Source organism: Polypterus senegalus, chromosome 17 (assembly GCF_016835505.1).
Source record: "Polypterus senegalus isolate Bchr_013 chromosome 17, ASM1683550v1, whole genome shotgun sequence".
Classification (NCBI taxonomy): domain Eukaryota; kingdom Metazoa; phylum Chordata; class Cladistia; order Polypteriformes; family Polypteridae; genus Polypterus; species Polypterus senegalus.
Genome location: NC_053170.1, coordinates 19,517,414 through 19,541,710, shown reverse-complemented (window position 1 = coordinate 19,541,710; position 24,297 = coordinate 19,517,414). Strand labels below are relative to the sequence as shown.

General features: G+C 38.9%; 1 protein-coding gene across 1 annotated transcript in view; it reads left to right on the top strand.

Moving 5' to 3' along the window:
* Positions 1-23,833, top strand: part of erbb2 (erb-b2 receptor tyrosine kinase 2) — a 38,302-nt gene extending 14,469 nt beyond the window's left edge. The window contains exons 2-26 of the mRNA XM_039740827.1: positions 4,650-4,801; positions 5,004-5,190; positions 5,275-5,415; positions 5,501-5,566; positions 6,599-6,714; positions 6,923-7,064; positions 7,541-7,657; positions 7,761-7,887; positions 7,986-8,059; positions 8,265-8,355; positions 8,891-9,090; positions 9,367-9,575; positions 10,108-10,247; positions 10,350-10,397; positions 10,589-10,715; positions 12,615-12,737; positions 12,949-13,047; positions 13,406-13,591; positions 13,835-13,990; positions 14,113-14,188; positions 14,541-14,687; positions 21,226-21,323; positions 21,450-21,632; positions 21,790-22,150; positions 22,244-23,833. Coding sequence (XP_039596761.1) covers positions 4,650-4,801; positions 5,004-5,190; positions 5,275-5,415; positions 5,501-5,566; positions 6,599-6,714; positions 6,923-7,064; positions 7,541-7,657; positions 7,761-7,887; positions 7,986-8,059; positions 8,265-8,355; positions 8,891-9,090; positions 9,367-9,575; positions 10,108-10,247; positions 10,350-10,397; positions 10,589-10,715; positions 12,615-12,737; positions 12,949-13,047; positions 13,406-13,591; positions 13,835-13,990; positions 14,113-14,188; positions 14,541-14,687; positions 21,226-21,323; positions 21,450-21,632; positions 21,790-22,150; positions 22,244-22,608 — 3,731 coding nt within the window. The 3' untranslated portion in view covers positions 22,609-23,833. The remainder of the gene's footprint in view (positions 1-4,649; positions 4,802-5,003; positions 5,191-5,274; positions 5,416-5,500; positions 5,567-6,598; positions 6,715-6,922; positions 7,065-7,540; positions 7,658-7,760; positions 7,888-7,985; positions 8,060-8,264; positions 8,356-8,890; positions 9,091-9,366; positions 9,576-10,107; positions 10,248-10,349; positions 10,398-10,588; positions 10,716-12,614; positions 12,738-12,948; positions 13,048-13,405; positions 13,592-13,834; positions 13,991-14,112; positions 14,189-14,540; positions 14,688-21,225; positions 21,324-21,449; positions 21,633-21,789; positions 22,151-22,243) is intronic.
* The last annotated feature ends 464 nt before the right edge of the window (positions 23,834-24,297 follow it).

The window sequence follows — 24,297 nt, the reverse complement described above, 5'->3', positions numbered from 1 at the left end:
ACAGCGTGAGGTGAGTTATGCTGTTTCCTTTTGATTAAGATGATTGTGGAAAGGCAAGATTCTTATAGTTAGGTCCTTATTAATGATATCAACAAAAAAGTGCAATTCTGCACTTGTGCTTGCAGCATTTTGGGCTCATGGTACTCATTAATGTAAGGTCACTGTTTTTGAATGTCATTTTTAAGGTCCTATGAGCTGAGGTTTTATATAATCTCTAACTGAAGTTTGACCACACCAATCACGGGCAGAAGTCTCTTGAGTTTAACAAAAAGTGAATCTTTGACAAAGAGAAGTATGCTTGTTGAAATCCTGAAGTCCTCAAACCGCCTGTGGAAGCTTTTGGCTGTTTTTTCTCAAAAATATACACATTTCTGAGAGTAACCTTTTGTCCAATTTTAGTTGCCAACTTTCTGATGTTTAATGCTCAGGATTGGGAGAGAGCTGTTTTTGCTAGCTGTATATGCAGTACAGTACCTGTATTTAAATCAATAAAAGGAGCATTTTTGTACCTTGCCTCCTACTGTCCGCTTCACCATTGGTTATTAAATGTCTTGGCCGTGAATTTAAATAAAATTATATACATTTTCTCTTTAATTAAAATAATATAAAGTTAAATAAAAGACAAGTTAAATTTAAAACATGGACCAAATTTATCCCATGGGCCATCTGCATCAGCTAGTATAGATGACTTTTGTCTAATTGGTGTTCGGTACAGCAAGCGTGATTCTCCAAGGGTGATCCGGTTTACAGGATCCTCATTGTCGAGGACCCGAGTAGCTGGACCAGCCCAAGGGGACACCGAGGTAACACCTGAATATAGCAGACATGGTCATTTTCAGAGGGTGGGACCGGACTCCATGTCTACTTGGGGGGATTGCCAACCGAGATCCCATGCTGTTTTGTCATGTTGTGTGTGCGGCAACATTCTGTACCAGTGACATGACCTGTACAGCAAGGTGATTCGGTTTATAGTGGGAGAAATAGTTACAAGGGGGACCCAAAAAATTTTGGAATTTAAAAAAAAAAAAACATAATTATACAATTTACAACAATTCCTGTTTAGCCACCATCAAAATACTACTCACAAGATACAATACACTTTCCCCAGTTCCTCTTCCATTCCTTCTTTGTTTTGTTTTTTTTTCCTGGATGACCTCCATGGTAGCAAATCCTCTTCCCTTCTGTTTCAGTTTTATTTTCTGGAACAAAAATATCACAGGGAGCAAAATGTGGCAAATTCAGAGGGTGCGAATTAACAATAACTTTTTTTTTTTGGGTGGGCCAAAAACTCTTTGACTGACAATGCAGTGTGTGCTGGCAAGCTGCCATGGTGCAGTGACTTGTGCAGGTTCACTGTCATGGTGTAAAATGCAGATTTGTGTGTGCCACTACTTTGGACATTTTTTCACAAAGTTTCCTGCAGATGCTTCAGCAGTTCAGCATAGTGTTGCTGATTAACAGTCTGTTCACAGGCAAACTCTTTATTAACAAGTCTATCAATGTTCATAAAACACAATAAAAAACAAAAACAAATAAATGTCGAAATATGCAGTCATTCAACTCGGCACAATGCCACTCAGAACACTGATTAACAAGAGTGTAGGCATATGATACATAGCAGCATAGTCTACTCCTGTGCTGATATTACATTCTGGGAATTTTTGCCAAGATGTACTTTATTTATCCAAAGGGGAAGTTTATCTTTTTACAAAAGCTCAACAACTCCTTCCTCTCAAATGCTATAGCAATGAAGATTTTATTGAACAGCAGGCAGATCCAACATTGTTAAGAGCTGGCTGTATAACTTTATTAAAGCTGCTTAACCTATTTCTGGAGAACTGGAGTCTATCCTGGCTACACTTGGGTACAAGGCAGGAAACAAGCCCCAGGCAGGATGCTACTCAGGTGCACACTCACACAAGACTTACTAGTGCACATAAAAGACAGACAGTACAGAAAGGAATGTAAATTATATAAAATAACAGGCCATTCCTCCTTACAAAAATGCATTTCTGGAATGCTGATTATATAGAACAGCAGACTAATCTTATTTACACTGATATGTTCTAGGACTGCAGATTGTAAAAGATGAAACGCAGACCCCCAAATACAATTCTCCAGTATGATTTAAGAGAACTGCTTATGATGTATCAATGGTTGTTAACAAACCCCTTTGAGCACTGAACATCTGAGTGCCTTATCTATTTGGGAGAATAGCTTTGTTTGAAAGGATCTGGCTTTGTAATGCAGACGAAAACAAATTAAATGAACTTGCAGTGATAGATTTTTCCTTGCTGAGGGTCCTGGCCTGTCTGAGTCTCAGTATTCCCAGCTGTGCTGTATGTTTTAATTTCTTGTTGTTGGCTTAACCCACACTTTGTAACAGAGAACCTTGTCAAACACAGCAGGATTGCAGGCTGTGTTTGTAGTGGGCCCAGAGCGCTGCCCTGAAGGTTATGACATTGGGCACATGACACTGGCATCTGGTGTTGAACATTCTCAATGTTGGAGGAGCTTAGTGAAGCCCTCCTGGAATGTTGACTTTTGAGCTAAGAGGGGTTCCGAGTTGTACTGTGGAGCAGATACTGCAATAACAATGAAAGGTGCACTTTTTATTTTCAAATAAGTTCGTAACCTCAATCTAAGATAACAAAAATATTAAAGACAGAGGATGAGCGGCAGAAACACCTTGTGTGAGGTGGGGGGCGCTTCATAAAAAAAATCATTATGGCAAGCGGTCCCAGTGGCCTGCATGGCTCATCATTGCCAGGGCTGCACTAGAAGAATAATGTGGTGCATTTTATGATCCATGACCTGCCATTTAGACTTTAAAATGTATTTATTGAGCTGGCAATTTATTCCAAAACCTACAGAGGTGAGAGAGTGGGTAATATGAGAATGGGAGCTGTGAAAATTCCTCAGTTTCTCAAACTTAAGGAAATGTGTTGACAGCAAAAGATACAAGAATACCAAAACTGTCATTGGGAGCTTCAAATGCTACACATCAGGGAATGACAAACTGACAGCGTCTCAGGATGTCTTTATTGAAATGAATCTCTCCTCCTGCTCTGACTGCACTGGTGCCATGTAGAGTTTGGGATCAGGGCTGCTGAGTTTTCTTGAACTGTGCAGCAGTAACGCTGTGTTTACATGCTACAAGACAGACAGCAAATAATAGTTTCCTGGAGGAAATTTCACATATAGTAACGAATTGTGAAATGTTAGCTCCCAGTGGGACAATTTAAATAAAAAAAAAACCTACCTGATGAGCCATTCAGCTAGACGTGTTATTTGTGTCATCAAATTGCATTTGGAGCAACGCCATACTCTTTAATTTGTTTAGTTTGATTTTTAGTTTAATGAAAAAACAAGAACTACTCTAAAATGGCTTTTTGTGTGGGCCGAGTAACAAATAGGCAGTGATTGTGAGTTTCTTCCATGGTGAGAGGTCACAAGTGGTCACTCCAAAAAAAAAAAAAAAAGAAAATTTTTTCAGTAGCACAAGAAAATAGTGAGAAAATGTCTGACTTTTTTTTTATATTTAGTAGGGCTTGAATTACTGCATTACTGGAACACTCAGCTAGGGGGTTTCCCTCTCTGGAGCCTTTATACGAGCCTGCAGTGATCTAAAATAAATTCACACTTTGGATTCCATTTCTTAAGAGTGACGGGCAGGTCATGACTCATGGATGTACTGTAAATGCGGTGTTCACTGACAGTGATGGCCTCCTCTGTATATTTCTAAATGGCGCAGGCCCACATTATCCCAGTCTGTGACAAGCTGCAGTGAGACCGACATAAAGGTTATTGCCAGTCCTCATTTTGCCATTACATATTTTAATTATTATCTGTATAGTCTTCAGATTTTCCACATGCTGACAATTATCTGGTCACATTGTCCTTTTAGGTATTCCAGTTGGTTGTTCCACCTTGCATATTTCTTCCTTCGGACTGTTCTGATTTGATCATACTTGCAAATAGATTAGCTTTGATCAGTCCACATTACAGGTTTCTTTACCTGCTCATTCTTCTATCCTGAATCTTTTTAAATGGCTTTTCCTCTGGTCTGTCTTTCCTTATAACATGTTTCTCTGCACTCCTCCATTTTGAAATTTGCCCTTAATAAGTTCAGTTCAATCTGACTGTTCCCTCCTGTAGAATTATTGTGCCTTTTCCGTTCAGCCTTTCAGATCTCCATTATATTTATTCACTTCTCGGAACGTTTTCATCAGTCCACCAATAGATTTGTCCACAATTTTCCTCCATCCTACCCACCTCAGACTCCCCCTTTGCCTCTGAGATTTATCTTCATTCATCCCCTTTCCTCAATCCCATCTTCTACCAACAAACAGTATGTGACTGTGACACTGGCCTGTTTTATATTCCTGTTAAAAATAATTTTGAGAGAGAGGATTCTGTGAACCAGGCTCCAGTCTTGCGGTAGCTGATCCCCTGGGATGACATGTTGTGGCTGTAGGAAGTGTGACAGGATGGCACACAGCCATATGGTTCTCTCATGCACTTGACCCTGGGCTTTGAAGTGTGCCCTCAGGAAGCGATCAACTGCTGCTGAGCTTGTTTGAGAGTCCGCCTGCTTAGACTGCCTGTTTTTCTCACTTAATTTTCTTTTTTTCTTTCTCGTCTCCCAGTTTGCACTGGCTCTGATATGAAGTTGACCATGCCTTCCAGCCAGCAGACCCATTATGAGATCCTGAAGATGCTTTACACGGGCTGTGAAGTGGTCCAGGGCAACCTGGAGATCACATATCTTCATGGAAACTGGAATTTGAGCTTCCTGCAGGTACCGCATGTTTTTTTTTTTTTTTTTTTATGAGTGCACTCCCTGTATCTGTGAGTATACGGTAAATAGTAAAGGAAAAGAGGACTGCTGGCCTTTATTAACTGTATAGCACCTTTAAAAGATAATGTCACAAGGTGTCCCGAGAGTTCAGACCTTCCTGTTTATCTGTGACGGGTTGAGTATTTGTTGTCCTCGTTTTCAGGGGATAGCAGAGGTGCAGGGCTACGTCCTCATCGCCTACACATCTGTGCGTTTCATCCCTCTGGAAAACCTGCGCATTATCCGAGGCACCCAGCTCTTTGAAGGCACATTCGCTCTGGCAGTTTTGAACAATTCAGATCCTCAGGGAACAAAAGGCCTGGAAGAGGTGCGGATGCCAAACCTTTCAGGTAAGAGATGGAAAAATTATTTATGCTAGAGTTGGGTCTAAAACGCTGGGCGTTCTAGTGTGTCTGTCTTTTCTGTATTTATAGAAATTCTACTGGGAGCTGTGAAAATCTCTGGGAATACTCATCTCTGCTATCTGGAGACAATCAAGTGGAATGACACATTGGATCAAAGCAATAAGTTTTTGTCCAATATTCTGGTGGACCAGGCCGGACGAAGGGTGCAGTGTGAGTAACTGAGGAGCTCAGAGAAGAAAATTAGATTTTTAGAGAATTTGTCTGGGTTCAAGAATAACTTGTGATCTTGTTTCAGGCCCCCCCTGCTCTGCAAATTGTGATGGATCGTGTTGGGCAGAAGGAAAGGAGTACTGCCAGGACAGTAAGTCTGCTGACTGAGCCGCTGTGTGTGTTATCGTGTATTTGGGTTCATTTTAATCCATCTGTCTGTCTATGGAAGTACGTCATTTCCCCTGTCGCTGTGACTAAGACGTGTTGAGTAGAATAGATACATTTGCAAAAGGGAGCATATCTCAAACACTTTCAAGCTGGTTGATGCAGAGCTGGAAATCTCCTGAGGTATACACATCACAATAACAGCTAGCCAAGACATTTTTAATCATTCTCCATACATTAAATTGCCATTTAGTAGAGAAAATTCTTCTGTATCTACTTTGTAAATACCTTTGACGATTTTGAAGACTTGGATTAGGTCCACACACAATGTCTTTTTCTCGAGACCATAAAGGAGGTTTAATTCTTTAAGTCCTTAAGTCCTGGGATGCATTTGGATGCTCTGCACAGCTTCAGTTGCCTACTATGTCTCTCTTGTGGCATGGTGACCAGAAATGTACACAAAACCCCCGATGCGGTCTCACTAGTATATTATATAGTCTAAGACTACATCCCTTAATTTATATTAAAGAGATTTTTATGATATAACAATTCCAAATGTAAAATAAACAATTAGAATTAAAATTAGAATCTTCACATGTCAAAAGCTTGAGTATATAAATGTCTAATACTACAAATTTGGGTCTGAGCTTCAACAAAGTCACAATAATAGACTAACACAATCTGCTTACAGTAATACAATTCAAACAACTGGACTTCGTATCAATACTGGCCACTCTGTTTAAACACTTACAGTCCAGGTTGGAAGAACCCATATACAGTATTTAATAACTGGTAAAACCTCCTTTAGCAGTAATAACCTCCATTGGACATTTCCTGTAGTTCCGGGGTGTGACCTTTAGCTTTTTTCCTTTCTCCTCTTTTTGACCCTTTTGATTACACCTGTGAGAAACTTGCCAGTGGTTTTGTAGCCTCCTGTTTTCCCAAGTGGTGACCTCAGCATGCCTCTCTTGCAGTTGGATACTAATATTGTGCTCTTGATCTCTCTCTCTCTCTCCAGTCACTCACCTGCACTGTGCTGCAGGGTGCCAACGCTGTAAAGGGCCCCAGCCCAATGACTGCTGCCACAAACAGTGTGCTGCTGGATGTACTGGCCCCAAGGACACCGACTGTCTGGTAAGTGTGGGTCTCCATGTTTACAACTTATTGCTGTCTATTTAGAAAGGTATAAATTTAGGACTACTATGAGGGCAGATAGTAATTGTGGGCATGAAGAGCAGCAATTTAGTTTCTTATTGTGGAAAATGGAAGAAGTAGGGAGGTGGCCATGACCCTAGTTTGCTGCTGTCCATATTGTTTTGGCAACTGCATACTTCTTTCATAGGCTTGTCGGCACTTCAATGACAGTGGCACGTGCAAAGACAGCTGTCCTGCGTTAACAGTGTACAACTCCATCACCTTTCAGTCCGACCCTAACCCAAACCGCAAGTACAGCTTTGGAGCAACATGTGTTAAAGAGTGCCCATGTAAGTGAAAACCTTTGTCACTCTTCTTTTAATGTTATTCCAACCTCGCTACTACTCTTTCTTCTCTGTTTAAGCCTTGGTCAGTTGTCTTTGTCATCTGGCTTTTACCCTTTGTTTAGGCCTCCTTGTCACACTCTCTTTATACTAACCCCACCATGCTGTAACATGTTCTCCTATCTCCTCTCAACCAATGCTCCCTTTTTAATGTTGTGTGTTCCTTGTAAGTGACATCTCATTTCTATTGTCATGGGCTCCCTTCCACTCTACTAAATTTAGCTGTAAGTGGGATTAACTGTGTGGTGGAAACAAGCTTTAGTTATACCCCAGTCATACATGTTCAATCTCTCGTTTCTGGAAAGCTTCCTGAAATGTGCACGGCTAAAAAACTAACTTAGTTTTACAAGCCAGCATATCCCTGGTAAGAACATGCATGGAATGGAATTCAGTAATTTTGTTTTTCTTTTAACAATAATCAGATACCTATTTGGCAACAGCCGTGGGCTCCTGTACTTTGTCGTGCCCACCAGATAATATAGAAGTGGTTGACAACAAAGAGCGGAAGTGTGACAAGTGTGATGGCCCATGTCCCAAAGGTAAGCAGCTCCCAACCCGAGGAACAGGGTACTCAACCTTAACCTCTGAATGTTTTACTAATTCTTTTTTCCTTTGCCCGATACCTTTGCTGGCAACACACAGTGTGTTATGGTCTAGGGATGGGCTCTCTTAAGGGTGAACGTTCAGTCAATTCTGCCAACATCCACCAGTTTGTTAACTGCACCAAAATCTTTGGAAGTTTGGCCTTCTTTCCAGAAACGTTCACAGGGTGAGATGGACCTTTCCTTCAAATTTATAATGTTAGACTACTTGGTGTGCTGAGAAATAGTATAGTTGCCCTAATGTATGTTCTCTTCTTGAATGCAGAGATGCAGCTGCAAACATTTCGGCCCTGAATCCCCAGAACCTGACAGTTTTTAGAACATTGACTGAAATCACAGGTAAGAAGGTACCACAAGCTGGCCAGATGAGCTGACCTGCAGGTTTACATGAGAAAGACATGAAACCCAATATTACACAGCCATCTTGGAATTATAATTGTAACCTGAGTCCTCTTTTATATTGAGATTGGGGGTGGCATAGATGAGATGATCAATAATGGAGCTTGCGGAAGAACCTCTGGTGACTATTCACACTGTTTTTTAGGTTTCCTGTATATCCAAGCTTGGCCAGCCAACTTGACAGACCTTGGCGTCTTTGGGAATCTTACTGTGATTTGGGGCCGGATGCTTTACAGGTGCTAGTCTACTGGATTTTTCCACTTTTATTAAATATCTGTCCTTTCACATTTTCAGTAGTTTTGGTGTTCTATTTTCTTTCTAAAACTTAACTGTTATGTGTTCACGGGGTAAGCACTGTGCTGCCACTCTCGCTCATTCCTTATGAATGTGCAAAATTCCTCCGGGAGGCCATTCGAATCAAATGACAGATGGACTGACTTGTTCATCAGCAGGTGGGAGGCATATTTACAGCTGAAGCAAAGGCCCCCACGTATTTACTGGTTTATAGTTTAATTACTATTTTAAAGTCATGTTGATTTTTTTTTTTTTTTGCCCTGGATTTCTATTTTTTCAGTGTTTACTATTTAATTTAATGGCTCATACAAGAAGAGAAGGTGCATTGTTTTGAACTGCCTGAACAAAGAGCCCCATTAAAAAGAAATCTGGGAGAACAAGACGAGGAGAACTTTCTTGACTTTTCTTGCCTTGATATGTGACATTTGTGTACTTCCTAATAACCCATGTCCTATTCCATTTTTGCTGTTCCTACAGAGGCGTTTTTGCACTTGGAATTGAGTCACTGCAAATTGAATCGCTGGGCCTGCGGTCCTTGAAGGAGGTCAATGGTGGCCTGGTTCTCATTCATCAAAACCCTAATCTTTGTTATACACCTACAATTACCTGGGAGACCATCTTCAAGAACCGGCAGCCTGCTGTCATTGACATGGACAATAAGCAACCCAGGCAGTGTGGTATGTCTGCACTGGGAAATAAATTGGGGATTGGTTTGGTTTGCTCAGTTGCCTCAAGCTGACAATTGGCATTATGAACTCGTACTGAATATAAGCATACAGAGGGTTTCAGCCTTCCATTGTGTTTCCCAGGCTACACTGGGCTTAACAGAGTGGCCAATAGTGATAAATGCTTGTGAAGGACATCCCCACTGAATCCTGAATACTCCGTGCTTGTAAGGAATGCAGTAGATTTATTGTGGTCTTGTGATGTTGTTTTTTTTTTTCCTTTAACAGAAATGGAGGGACGTATGTGCCACTCACTGTGCAATGGTAGCTGCTGGGGGCCAGGGCCAAGCCAATGTCTATTTTGTGATGGTTTTCTTCGTGAACTAGAATGTGTTGAGTCTTGTGATGTTTACCGGGAACTCGTCAATGGGACCCGCTGCATTTCATGTGATCCAGAATGTCTCCCTCAAAATGGCAGTGCCACTTGCACAGGGCCGGTAAGAGATATTATCGTGAGGTGAATGGGCTCATTTGATTCATTATGGGTTAGAACTTATGACCCTAAGCTTAATATACACAGACATAGACACACAAAGACACACACACACACCTAAGCACTGATTGTGAGTGGTACCTGCACAACCAATCTCTCCTTTACTACTCCAGATGAGGACTAACTAGCATAGGCTAAATCAGCCAAACGGGTGTCTCCAAGACATTGGAGGCTAGTTTGCATTTTACTGTCACTTACCAATAGTGCATTATCTCTCCTGTGTTGTACACTGGTGGAGGCATCACTCCTCAGATACTAACTGTTAGAGATAAGTGGCTGTCTACCAATACCAGGTGCCCTGTATTTATTTTACTACCCAGTGTACAGACAAAGTGGAGAAATACAAAGCAGCATTTTGTTCAGAACCACTCAATCACTCACAACTGTAAGAACATCATGCCATTTTAAATGATGATGTTGGACTGTGCTTTGCAACCATCACTTTTTGTAAGAGTGCATTTTTTTTTCTTTTGCAGGGCCCAGACCAGTGTGTAGAGTGTCTTCATTTTCAAGATGGAGTGTTTTGTGTCGAGAAGTGTCAGCGGGGTCCAAAGATTTGGAAATATGCAGACAAAAATAAGGATTGCCAGATGTGTGAAACCAACTGCACCCATTCGTGAGTACATCCAGAATGCTGAAAATATCAACAATATTGTTCTCTATCTCCCTGTGACTGTAGTCCAATTTTACTATACATCTCTCTCTTCTCCTCTTAAAGGTGCACAAACTTTGATGATAAAGGCTGCCCACTGGATCAAATGCCAGGGTAAGTTTTAAAATGTGAGACCAATCCGCTTAGTTGGTCAGTCACAAAGAGTTGCTAATTAAAGGAGGTCCATCTCTCCTCAAGTATATCATGTGTTTCTAAAATGAGTTACAGTATATGAACAGATACATACTGTAATCTACCCTCAAACTGTGTTGGTCGGCTTATAGTTCTCTGCTGTTTTTGTCCAGCCCAGGGACATCCATTGCTGCAGCAGTAGGGGGAGTTTTACTCTTTCTTATATTACTGGGGCTGTTGGTATCCTACTGGAGTCACAAGAAGAGAAAAGCCGAAAGGAGGAATAAACAAGAGAATGAGGTTAGTTATTGTTGAAGCCTTTGTTGGATGATGGGGGCAAATGCTAATTCATGTTACTTCTCAACAACAACAACATTTATTTATATAGCACATTTTCATACAAACAGTAGCTCAAAGTGCTTTACATAATAAAGAATAGAAAAATAAAAAGACACAATAAGAAAATAAAATAAGTCAACATTAATTAACATAGAATAAGAGTAAGATCATCATGTGCTTGAGAGGGAGAAGAAGTAGAAAGGAAGAAGCATTTTGTGTTCCATGCCAACATAAGGTAAGATATATTGGACTTATTATTAAAGAATAGAGTGACACATCCAAACATCTGAACTTGCTCCTTAAAGTATTCAATTACATCTCCATTATTACTGACTCAGGTGGCGCTGCAGTCCTTGTCCTCCTGGACCTGACTGCTACCTTTGACACTATTGACCATGAGATATTGCTGTTGTGGCTTGAACATCTTGTTGGGCTTAAAGGGGCTGCTCTTAACTGGTTCAGGTCATATCTAACTGGTAGACACTTTTCAGTGACTTTAAATTCCTCATTTTCGTCTACTGCTAATCTTAAATGTGGTGTTTCTCAGGGATCCATTTTGGGTCCTATCTTATTCTCTATATACCTTCACCCTATTGGAGCTATTTTTAGGAAATTTAACATTTCTTTTCACTGCTATTCTGATGATACTCAGGTTTATATTCCCGTCTGCAACTCTGCAATAAATCAACTGCACAACTGTCTTTCTGAACTAAGATCCTGGATGGCTAATAATTTTCTTGATCTGAATTAAAATAAAACTGAGGTGCTTATAGTGGGTCCAACAGCTAAAGGCCAGATTGGTCTTGGACTTCTCGGCTCTTTCTCTATCTTTTGCAAACCTCAAGTCCGCAATCTAGGTGTTATCTTTGATGGTAACCTCTCTTTTGAGAAACAAGTTAATTCTGTAGTCAAGAGTTGCTTTTTTCAGCTTAATCTATTAGGTAAGATCAAGCCTTTTTATCTTCTAGGGATCTTGAGAAAACTACTCATGCTTTTATCTTTTCTCACCTTGATTACTGCAACTCGCTGTATTCTGGGATTAGCAAATCCCTGATACGCAGGTTACAGTTGGTCCAGAATGCTGCTGCTTGCTTTCTGGTTGGGGCAAGAAAGTGTGACTCTGTTTCTCCAATTTTAGCTTCTTTACACTGGCTGCCTGTCAGTTTTCGAATTGATTTTAAAATCTTTTTGCTAGTTTTTAAATCTTTACATGGGCTTCCTCCTGCCTATTTATCTGAATTGTGTGTTTTACACCAGCCATCCAGAGTGCTTAGATCTTCTGGTCAGTTGTCTCTTGTTGTCCATCGTACCAAGTGTAAAACTAAGGGGGACAGAGCATTTGCAGCTGCTGCTCCTTGCCTGTGCAGCTCATTACCTCGTCACATAAAGGAGTCGTCTACAATTGAACTGTTCAAAACAAGATTAAAAACTCATTTCTATTCACTTGCATTCCATGGCCTTCAGTAATACTGATGGTTTCCTCATTGTGATTATTTAACATTACTTCTATTTATTTTATTTATGTTCATTTATTTTATTTCTATTTATGTTTTTTATGTTAATTTTTATGTTAATTGTATGTTTTTCCTTCTTTTATTGTAAATCACTTTGGCCACAGCATTCCTATGTTGTTTTAAATGTGCTATATAAATAAAGTTGACATTGACAAAGCGGTTATGAGCTAGATTGCTATTAGGGCAGTTCTGAGTTGAGTTTCTGAGAAGACAAATAAGTGGCTTCTCTTCTCTCTTGAAATCATTACTGAATTTTAATGGCTATGGGGTTTGACAGTGTTTCCTGACACTACTTTGAATTGCAGGTGTTGTGAATAGCTTGTCACTTCTTTATTTTTTTTCTCAGCTGGTTGAACCATTGACCCCCAGTGGGGCCACACCCAATCAAGCCAAGATGCGCATACTAAAAGAAACTGAACTAAAGAAATTCCGTGTTCTGGGATCAGGAGCTTTTGGTACAGTTTTCAAGGTAAGGTTTTTTGCTGGGGTGGTGTCTCAATAATGGAACCATTTTTAATCAATTGGTCTGCATGAGCAGTGACCATCAAGTCAAGAGTCCTCTTATATTTTTCTCTATGAACTCTGTCTTCCGGGAGATGACTACCAAGTCATGTGGACTTTCTAGGCCACGTTAGTCTTCCTGCTTAATTATAGGACCTTCTCTGTGTCTTCCTCTTTAGGGTGTCTGGGCTCCTGAAGGAGAAAATGTTAGGATCCCAGTGGCCATTAAAGTGCTCAGAGAAAATACATCACCCAAAGCAAACAAGGAAATCTTAGATGTAGGTTTTTTTTTTGTTTTAAGGTGTGGTGCAAAATGATGTTTTGGTTTGATTCAAACCTAAAAGACTAAAGTTTGAATTACCAAAAGCATTCTTTCTCTACTATTGGCAAAAGCCTTCCTCCCTGCTTTTTTGACCTTTTCAAAGGAGGATCGTGAGTGATCTTATGATTGTATTGGCTTGTTTCTCATTTTCATAGATCTATTTTATATCACTGACCACCAATTCCTTGTTTCTGGTTTATAGTGTGATTAATGTGACATGTACAGATTACAGTAACATTATAGTGTTCTGTACTTGTAATTTGGGAGTGAAAAAAGAGTGGCTATAAAAGAATTAATAGTGTGTTTTGATTTAGGAGGCATATGTCATGGCAGGGGTCTCCCACCCCCACGTCTGCCGACTTCTAGGGATTTGCTTGACTTCCACAGTGCAGCTGATTACTCAACTTATGCCATACGGCTGCCTTCTGGATTATGTGAGAGAGAAAAAGGACCAAATCGGCTCACGTTACCTACTCTCCTGGTGCAGGCAGATTGCAGAGGTAAGTGTTGTGCCTGAGAAATGCACTGATGAGATGGCTGGTCAAAAGAGGAGAAGGGGAAGGTGAAGGCAGAATTGAAACATGAGAAGAAATACTGTTTCTTATTGAAATTTATGATTAATCCATGAGGACGAAGAAGGAGAAAGTGAAAGATGATTGCCAGATAAAAGAAACAGCACCACAGGCAGGAAAGGAAATGGACACTACCTGGAGAATCTGACTTTTGGTTGATTTGTTTTGTAGGGCATGAGATACTTGGAAAATGTACGCTTGGTTCACAGGGATTTGGCTGCTCGAAATGTTTTGGTGAAAAATGCCAACAATGTGAAAATCACAGACTTTGGTCTTGCACGCCTACTGGACATTTATGAGACTGAATACCATGCAGAAGGGGGAAAGGTATGTTGAATAACAGACTTCAGCACAGCTGGGGTCAAGGAGGGTCTCAGCAAGCCCTGCAGAGTGGAGACTGCAGGAGGCTTGGAGTGTCTGACTGCCATGTGCTTGTGGTCTCTCCATAGGTCCCCATAAAGTGGATGGCCTTAGAGTCAATTATAGAAAGAAGATTCACACACCAGAGTGATGTCTGGAGCTATGGTTTGTACCCTGTTGCATAACTATAACTTCTTTTTAGAAAAAATCTTGCTCTGCCAAACACAAGAATGCTTTTACATATGAAAACATACTGAGATATGCAATAAGGTGAAAACCAGCAAATACTGTCCTGCTTGTAGTTGTGCCTAAGTAATTTTCTTTGAGTAATATTGCTGGGATTCTATGTTTTTAGAAGATACACCCTTTGATAGCAAAGCAAAGAATTTTATTGCAGCTCTAGTCATCATTGTTGATCCCAACAAAATAAACTTTTTGGGCTGGGCCTCTAAGATTTTCATCTACTTTTTTGTAGTTTAATATGTGTGACATTGGGCTGCTCTTCTCTTGTGTTTAGGTGTCACTGTTTGGGAACTTATGACCTTTGGTGCAAAACCATACGATGATCATCCTGCCCGTGACATTCCTGAACTACTAGAGAAAGGAGAACGACTTTCCCAGCCACCTATCTGCACAGAGCATATATATGGAGTAATGACCAATTGTAAGTAGTTGTTTTTCAGCATTAAGTATTATTTGGTAACAAAAAACTGCTTTAATTTTTATGATATACTAGCAAAATACCCGCGCTTCGCAGCAGAGAAGTAGTGTGTTAAAGAAGTTCTGAAAAAGAAAAGGAAACAATTTAAATGATTGTCAATGTAATTGTTTTGTCACTGTTACGAGTGTTGCTGTCATATATATATATATATATATTTACATACAATCCTATGGGGGAAATTGCTTCGGTTCACGACCAGAGTTTTGGAACGAATTATGGTAGTGAACCAAGGCTCTACTGTATATGTATATGTGTATATATATGTTTATGTGTGTGTGTGTGTGTGTGTGTGTGTGTATATATATATATATATAAATATATATATATATATATATATATGCGTTCCAGAACCCCCCGCGATAGGTGAAAATCTGCGAAGTAGAAACCATATGTTTGTATGGTTTATTTTTATATATTTTAAGCCCTTATAAACTCTCCCACACTGTTAACATTATTAGAGCCCTCTAGACATGAAATAACACCCTTTAGTCAAAAGTTTAAACTGTGCTCCATGACAAGACAGAGATGACAGTTCTCTCTCACAACTAAAAGAATGCAAACATATCATCTCTTCAAAGGAGCGCCGTCAGGAGCAGAGAATGTCAGAGAGAGAGAGAGAGAGCGTGACAGAAAAGCAAACAATCAAAAAATCAATACGTGCTGTAAAAGAAGGGAGCAATGTGAAGGTAGTCTTTCAGCATTTTTTAGAGTAGCGTCCGTATCCTTTAGGCAAACAGCCCCTCTGCTCACACCCACTCCGTCAGGCGCAGAGAATGTCAGAGAGGGTGAGAGAGACCGAGAAAAGCAAACAATCAAGCACCGCTCGGGAAGCACATCGTATATCATTGAGGAGTTTTATTTAATACGTAATACATGCTCTGATTGGGTAGCTTCTAAGCCATCCGCCAATAGCGTCCCTTGTATGAAATCAACTGGGCAAACAAACTGAGGAAGCATGTACTTTAAATTAAAAGACCCATTGTCGCAAACCAGCGAAAAATCTGTGATATATATTTAGATATGCTTACATTTAAAATCCGCAATGGAGTGAAGCTGCGAAAGTCGAAGCGCAATATAGCGAGGGATCACTGTGTGTGTGTGTGTATATATATATATATATATATATATATATATATATATGTATGTATGTATGTATGTATGTATATGTGTATATATGTATGTATATATATATATATATATATATGTATATGTATATATGTATATATATAATTTTGAAATAAAACCTGCCCAACTTTCGTAAGTAAGCTGTAAGGAATGAGCCTGCCAAATATCAGCCTTCTACCTATACAGGAAGTTGGAGAATTAGTGATGAGTGAGTCAGTCAGTCAGTCAGTGAGTGAGTCAGTCAGTCAGGGCTTTGTCTTTTATTAGTATAGATACTTACATACTGTCCATTTATTGATGGTTGATATTGAGCCAATGAAGTTTGGTTAAATGTATGATTTTGATCCATTATCTATACTAATAAAAGGCAAAGCCCTCACTGACTGACTGGCTGACTGAATATGAGGCGAATGACGCATACACGCATATTCATAAGTGCAGCTACTACGGAAACAAAGCACATGGTGGAAAAAGTCAATGTCCAGCTAAAGGAAGACAGTGTAAAAAAAACCCATGCATGCAGTGTGTGATGTCTCAAATAAAGAGGAAGACGAGCTGTTTATTGATGCAGTAAAAAAAGGAATCGAATGAAACCTGATATCTTTACAACAGTTGACAAACACGGAATGTAACTTGAACACAACACATCCTCCAAATACGAACCTGATTGAAAGAAATAATGATAGCCAAATCCTTGATGACAGCAACACTCATAACAGTCACAAAACAATTATATTGACAATCATGTTACGTTATTTTTAAAATGTTCTCCGCTGCGAAGCGCGGGTATTTTGCTATATATATATATATATATATATATATATATATATATATATATATATATATATATACCCCGATCTACATACTGTCAAATAAACGAACCACACGTCGTGACGCCTCTATCGCTGACGTCCGAGGTTCGACTCCCGAGAAGGGGTGCAATGAGTGTGTACGCCCGATGAGCCCAGAATTAGGGCGAAACACGTGTTGCGTACTCTTTGCATTATTTGACAGTAAGTAAAACTATTTCAATATATATATATATATATATATATATAAAATACACACACACACATACATATCAGTGCTTCCCGATTCATTTTACCCTCGCACCCCTTGTGACGGACAATGCCGATTTCGCACCCCCTTGGTTTGAGAAGAAGTATGAAAAAATATGAGGTTAACGCAGAAAAACAGATCACCAATTGAAGCTTTATGAATAATGGATACTTTATTCGCCATCAATAATTGTTTTGGTAAAGCCTCCTTCCATTTTCAAAATTTTTCGCAACTAGCCATGATTAAATGAACGGTAAAAAAGTAAGAGCGAAGCGATGGTGACTTATTGCGGCAGGCAGGCGAGAGTACAATAGCACGCGTGTATATATGTGTGTGTGTGTGTGTATATATATATATATATATATATATATATATATATATATATATATATATATTATGTATGTGTGTGTATATCTATGTATGTGTGTGTATATCTATGTATATGTGTGTGTAGATATATATATATATATATATATATATATATATATATATATATATATATATGACAGCAACACTCATAACAGTGACAAAACAATTACATTGATAATCATGTTACATTATTTTCAAAATGTTTCCTTTTCTTTTTCATTACTTCTTTAACACACTACTTCTCCGCTGCAAAGCGCGGGTATTTTGCGAGTTTTATATAAATGTATTCTTGTATTACAACTTATGGAAACTATAATTTACATTAAATGAGAAGATGCTTGTTCGAAATGGTATGGGGGAAACAATAAACATACCGCATATACTTGCGGATAAGTTCTCCCACAGATAAGTCGGTACTTGATTTTACTGTATAATTTCTATTTTATAATGTCGTTCGTATAAGTCGAATGCGGAAAACTCAGGCTATTGGTCCAAGAGATTACGATATGCTAACGCCCACCTGAGAGAGCAAACATGGAGCACACTGCCTTTTTTCTATGTGGGTGCAGCAATGCGCTGTATCAGTGCATGCTCCTAACTTCTCTCTCTCACTCTCTCTTTATTGTGCATGCATGACCACACGGTAATACCCAAACTATTCCAAAGCAACGCTTGCACTGATTTGTGTTTTTTGTGTCTCACACCCTCATACACCTTTATGATAAGAGCATCCCTTACCTACGATGGAACGTAGCTGGTTTTAAATTAAATGTGGCTAAAGAAATTGGTAACTGCGCTGCTGTAACAAAGTTCGATGCGTCTGAGAAACTGATGCGAGATTGGAGGAGGCAAGAAGATGTAAAAAAAATTTAAAATAAAAATGGAAGTGTCGCATTTTTGAACAGGTGTAAAAGTCGGGGCCTGATTTTATGATAGATTTTTCATGTTTCAAGGCCCGACTTATACGTGAGTATATATGGTAATGTAAATTCTTATACCCACATTAATTCAATTCAGGGTGATGGGCCTAAAGCAGGATTGACACTCCAGCTACCCAAAAAAAAACCCCAAAAATGTTACTGGTGTGGTGCTGAGGTGTCACCCACTGCACGGCAGCACTCAGGTCCCAAGGATCTTGAGATGTTTTGACGTGTGGTTGGTGTGGCAATGCACTGTACCAGTGCATGCTCTCCAACCTGACCTGACCTGACCTGAACCTAAGATGATACCTGTGAGGCAGCAGCAAAACCTACTGTACCAGTATGTAGCCCAGGGAATCAGTTATTCATATAAAGTTAAATCTTTTAAACAAATAATATCTGGTATGAACAAGTTAGTAAACCGCATGTATTGAATTATTTATTGCAATTTTTAGCTAATGTTTATAACACTTATTATTAACTGAATCATGCATAAAATATTTTATATTTGCTGTGGGAAACTGTCTTACACATTATTATGAAAAAGAGCTTTCTGACCTTTAGTTTTAAAAAGGTGTTTAAAATTTATTTTAAATGTATTAAAAATATAACAATTTACCAAGCATAAAGGTACTGGTCCACCAAGGTCTTGGCTCACCAACCCTGCACTTGAGCATCCAACATTACTCCATGTATACCTTAACACAAGATGGGTTTGCATATTTCAGCACAGAATACCGGTGTATTTACTGTACATCACTATTATGAACAAGTTTACACAGCACATGGAGTTCACAAGTTATTGACACATGCGGAACAAAGGGTAGATGCTGGACTAACAATGCCATAGTTTTCTGTTAACATTTAGTTGTAATTAAAAAAAATATATACAGTATATAGCATTTTGGGTGTTTTAGCACTTCACTATGGCAGCTGTATGAGTTTATAAAACCCAAGGTCAGCTTACAAGCTATATTTTACCACACTAAATTTGTTCCACTTATATTTTTATGCATGGTGATCTTCCAAAATATCAAATGTATCATTTGTAAAAGTTGAACTTATTTCTTCACAATCTGACATATGTTCATCTACCCTGAAATCGTGGAAAGGAAGCTGTAATTATAAATGTAAAACAAAGGGTCCCCCCCAGCAGCTTATAAATCCAGTAAATTGGGGAAAACAAGAAATATGAAACAAAAGCCTTAAAACATACTGAACCCCTCTAGTTTATAATAGCACATATTCCTGCCTTAGAAAACATGCTTTCTGCATTTTAGGGGTGTTTTTGATAAAATGATAAATATATATATATATATATATATATATATGTTTAATTTGTTATTGGCACAATCTTTTTTTGAGGGATGGATAACTGGCAGGAATTTCCATGTAGGCAGCTTGCTGTATAAAGGGGGACATGGTGCAAACTGGAAGTGCTGTCGGGTAGAATATCATGAATAAACCCTAGTAACTCATGGATGTAAAGCTGTTTAGCTCAACCTTTTTAGAAAAATTATTCAAAAATATTGGTATGCATAAAGTTAAAAAAAAAAATACTTTGAAGCTACATTATAGCTTATAAGTGCTTCGATGGGAACCCTATGGCATCAGCACAAAGTAGGTGCCTCTGTATGCTACAAAAATAAGAAAAACATAATCAAATGAAAGTTGTCTATATGCTCATTTATGCTTCAATCACTACTTCTAATTTAATTTTGGAAAATGGAAAAATTTTATCCAGACTTTCATATATGATGAAGTCTGGAAAATGATCTTTATCAGCAACATAATTGGCAGCCTCATAAAACAAAGCCGTCTCTTTGTCATAAATATCTACAGTACATTTACAACAGCATCAGCTCTGCAGTAATGACATTTGTCCTAAGTAGATATTTGTTTACAATTTCCTCTTTTGTCCCACCAATTACTAGTAAAAAAAAGGCTTGTTGCAGCTAGAAACTGTAACATTTTATCTCCGTGGCTTTCTCTTTCTTCTGTTGTTTTCTGCTGCAGGCCCTTATTAGTGAATTCTTTCTCATACTGGTAAGAGTTAGGAAAGAGGCTGAAAGTTTTTTCACTTTTGTAGTTGAACATAAAATATCAGTGTTGTAAAATGTGATTATTTTTTTTAGTTTAGAAAGGTATTGAAATTTAAAATTTCACCTGGAAAATGTATTGCCTCCTTTCAAAGTAGTGTTGCAATTGCACTGTTCATGGAGCTAGCTACCAGTTGTTGAAAAGGCAAAAGATAAATGTTTTCTTTTAAATGCCAAGTAAAAAGCTAGCACTTAATTCAACTAAGGCATACCTGTTTTTTTTTTGTTTTTTTTTTTAAAACCCAGATTTCCCTGCTACGAAAAGAACTAGCAAAAAAGCATCAGGAGATGCACTTAGTAAAAGATGTATGTAAAGGTTATTTATTATAGATGAATTAATTACATTTATATAGTACTTTTCTAACTTACTCAAAGCACTTTACATAGACAGTGTGGAACCATTACGCCAGTGTGCTCACCACACATTAGCTATTAGGTCGTGAATGGGTGAGACAGTTAGGAAAATGGAGGATCAAAATACACATGTACTAAAACTTTAAATCCTAAATTGAAGACAAAAGTCATAGCCGCGAGTTTATTACAAGGGGATGATGAACCAAAGAAAATCTCACATAAAATTTCAAGGAAATATCCGCAATCTCAGCTGACTAAGAAATGCACATGCTGTCCATTAAACCCACTGTAGTGGTGACATCAAACACCATTCATTTATGGTTTACTGACACAGGCAACTGCTCTACAAAATGGCAGTATCCGGGGAAAAACAAGTTGGTATCAGAGAAGGATTTGAAAAGATATTAAAAAGATTCTCAATCCAAAAACCCTTGTCACCAATAATTCCAATAGTCCAGGTTTCTACAATAAATGGATATATGCCTCTACTGGGAAAGTTAATTTTGCCTTTAAAAACTCGTCTCAGATTTTTCTTTTTATTATTATGATCTTCAGGCTGGATGATTGACCCTGATAGCCGTCCTAGATTTCAGGAGCTGGTTGCAGAATTTACAGAAATGGCCAAAGAACCATCCAAATATGTGATCATTCAGGTAATAACTGGATTGTGAAGAGGCAGAAGATGGCTAAACTATTCAAAAGTCAATGCATCCTGACTCAACATTGTTCTCACTATTGTAATGAATTCCCTTGCAATTGACCACCTTCTGTTTTTTCAGAATGATGAATGTATGAACTTGTTGACTCCGGATACCAGTGAGTTTTTCAGAACATTCCTAGAGGAAGAGGATGGCATGGATGAGCTGCTTGATGCTGAGGAGTATCTTGTTCCCCAGCCAGCCTTCTTCAATGCAACATCAGAGCAGGTTCCTAATGGAAGAGCAAGGATTTCATCCAACAGAGTAGGCACCTTGGTATTATATTTAATTCTCAGAATGTGTTTTTAGGACAATCTCTTTTCAGGACCTTGTGACTTTAGGTGCATGATGGTGTCTCACTAATACTAAGCAATTACAGATGTTTCCCTTTCTAACTATAATATTTTTGTTGTCCTTTTAGAGTGTGGATCAATCTTTGAATGGTGACATGAACCCTGGAGGTCGAAGTGCTCTTCCTTCAGTCACTACAATTGGCAGGGGACAGTATCCTACACTTCCTTTACCAGGGCGTGGGCAATACCCATCTGTGAAAAGTGGGGGATGGGGCCAGATGGCTTCTTTGGCTCGCAGCACATCTCAACACTCAGCAGCAGGTTACTCGGACTCTGTGTTTCTGGAAGGAGATGCTATGGCAGGGCAGTTTTCACTTGTCCCCTCTTGTCGTGAGGACAGCACTACTCATCGATACTATGATGATCCCAGCATAGACCCAGAACTGGAGAATGAGGATGATATTGAAGTGGATGGGTACATCAGTCCTGGTTAGTAATTGACAGATTATGTGTCAAGTTATAAAGATTTCGTAATGTCCAGATATGCATAAATCACACATTTTGCTTCCTTTTTCCCTTTAGAGTACGTGAACCAAACAAATGATGGCTTTCTAGGGGGAATGTTCAAGCAGAGCCTGAAACCCTTGCTCCCTCGTCAGACTGGAAGTGTTCCTCGGTATAGCTCTATAAAGGAAGGAATGCCAGGATTTACCACTACTGTGGAAAATCCAGAGTACCTGACTCCATCATCACACAGGGACCCTGGGGGCTCGTCACCTGCTTTTGACAATCTCTACTACTGGGATATGGACTCCCAAAGCAGGTCAAAAAAGCAGGAAAAAGCCATACCTTCACAGATAAATGGTTTTGTCACTCCTGCTGTTGAAAACCCAGAATACTTAGGGCTGAGCGAATCCTGGAGTGGGAACAGGGCAAAGGAGCACTGAAGCAGATGGAGAGCAGCAAAGTCACAGGAAGACTTGGTTATATGGTGCCATGATGGTTCACTTATTAGGGGCATCATGATATTCATGAGCAAGCCCTTATCATAATTATTGAGCCCTAGAGCATGCACTGGAGCTACTCCTTTTTAAGGGGCATTTTGGCACCATTGCCACAAGAAGGAAAGTACTTTTAACTGGTTCTATGCAGGCAGACACTACTCTGCAACTACTGACCTAATAATCTCCTCATTTTTAAGGTTATTGGTCTGCTACACAAAATGTTTTTAGAAGCAATGTGTTTTGCCATCGTGGCTCTCTTTTAGATCTGGACTAATAAATACTTGCACTTGTGCCAACTTAAATGATACATTTGTGCCTACCTGAAATCGGAGAGAAGAAACATTAGAACAAAAAACAAATCATGCTAATCAGTTCTTCTCCAACTCCATACAACAAACATTTGGAAAGGTAATATACTGGTAAATAGTCATGGAAACCTCTAACAGGCTAATTGACAATTTCTGCTAACCAGACAAGCATAATCTGGACTAAGCGAGTAGCGTAGCATTACCACTTACTTGAACTTTCACAACATGAGCACAGCCTTATATGGCTTAATACCCAACTGCGCTTGCCAGTTCTGTGCCTTATGAATCTCCATGTTGGAAGTTATTGTACAAGTACAGGATTCTGCGCCTGTACTCAGTGAAGAGTGCTTCATAAAACTGAATTGAATATCCAGTTCCATTCTTTGACTACCACAGTGCTGTTGCAATTTTAGGTTTTCATCCCAGCCCTTTGTAGCAATATGTTTACTTCTGGGATTAACAAAGTTCAAGTTTAAAGTTATTAACAAAACAAATACACCATGCATAGAGTGTAGAATTCTGCCAGTGGAGTGGCAAAGAAGCTCACCGTCATGTAGGAATGGCAATGTCTGCCTTGAAGATTAGGCCATAATATATTGGTAGGTTCATAGCTATACCAAAAGGCAGCTTCTGTACAGAAGTTTAAACTTTGATTGTTTTGTATTGTAACAGATTATAAGACTGTATATTTGATACTTGTACATTTTGGGTTTTTTATGGTATAAAGAGATTTTACAAGTGTAATTTTTATACATGTCATAATTGTTGGTCTAATTCTAAAGTTAAATTACTGTATTTTAGCAAATCAATTTTTAGAGCTATCCATCTTCAAAATAAAATTTGTTTTTGGTATACTTGAACTTGATTATTAAAATTAAGCACTTACATGTACTGTATACGATCTTCATATTTATCAGATTTGATGAAAAAAATCTAAGATGATATGAAAAAAGTTAAGTAACCAAAGGAAATGTTTATTGCAGGAGTTGGCTAATTCCTGAGAGCACTCCTTTACATGGGATGTTTTGTTTTGTGTACTTGGTAAACCCCTGTTGCTTAAGCAAATCTTTTATCTTTCCTTAGTCATGCATTCAGCCATTTTTGAGTCCAGTTATCCATGACAGTATCATGAAGAGCCAGAACCAATCCCAGCAGAATCAAAAGCATGGCAGGACTTGAATGTGGACAAGATGCCATTCCACTGCTGGAGACTCTCACACATGCAATGAGTATCTTCCTTCCCATGCAGAATTCGAGAGGATAGTTACCATAATATAAGCATTTTTTGGCATATAGTCTGGAACCATGCAAGAGAAAATCCATG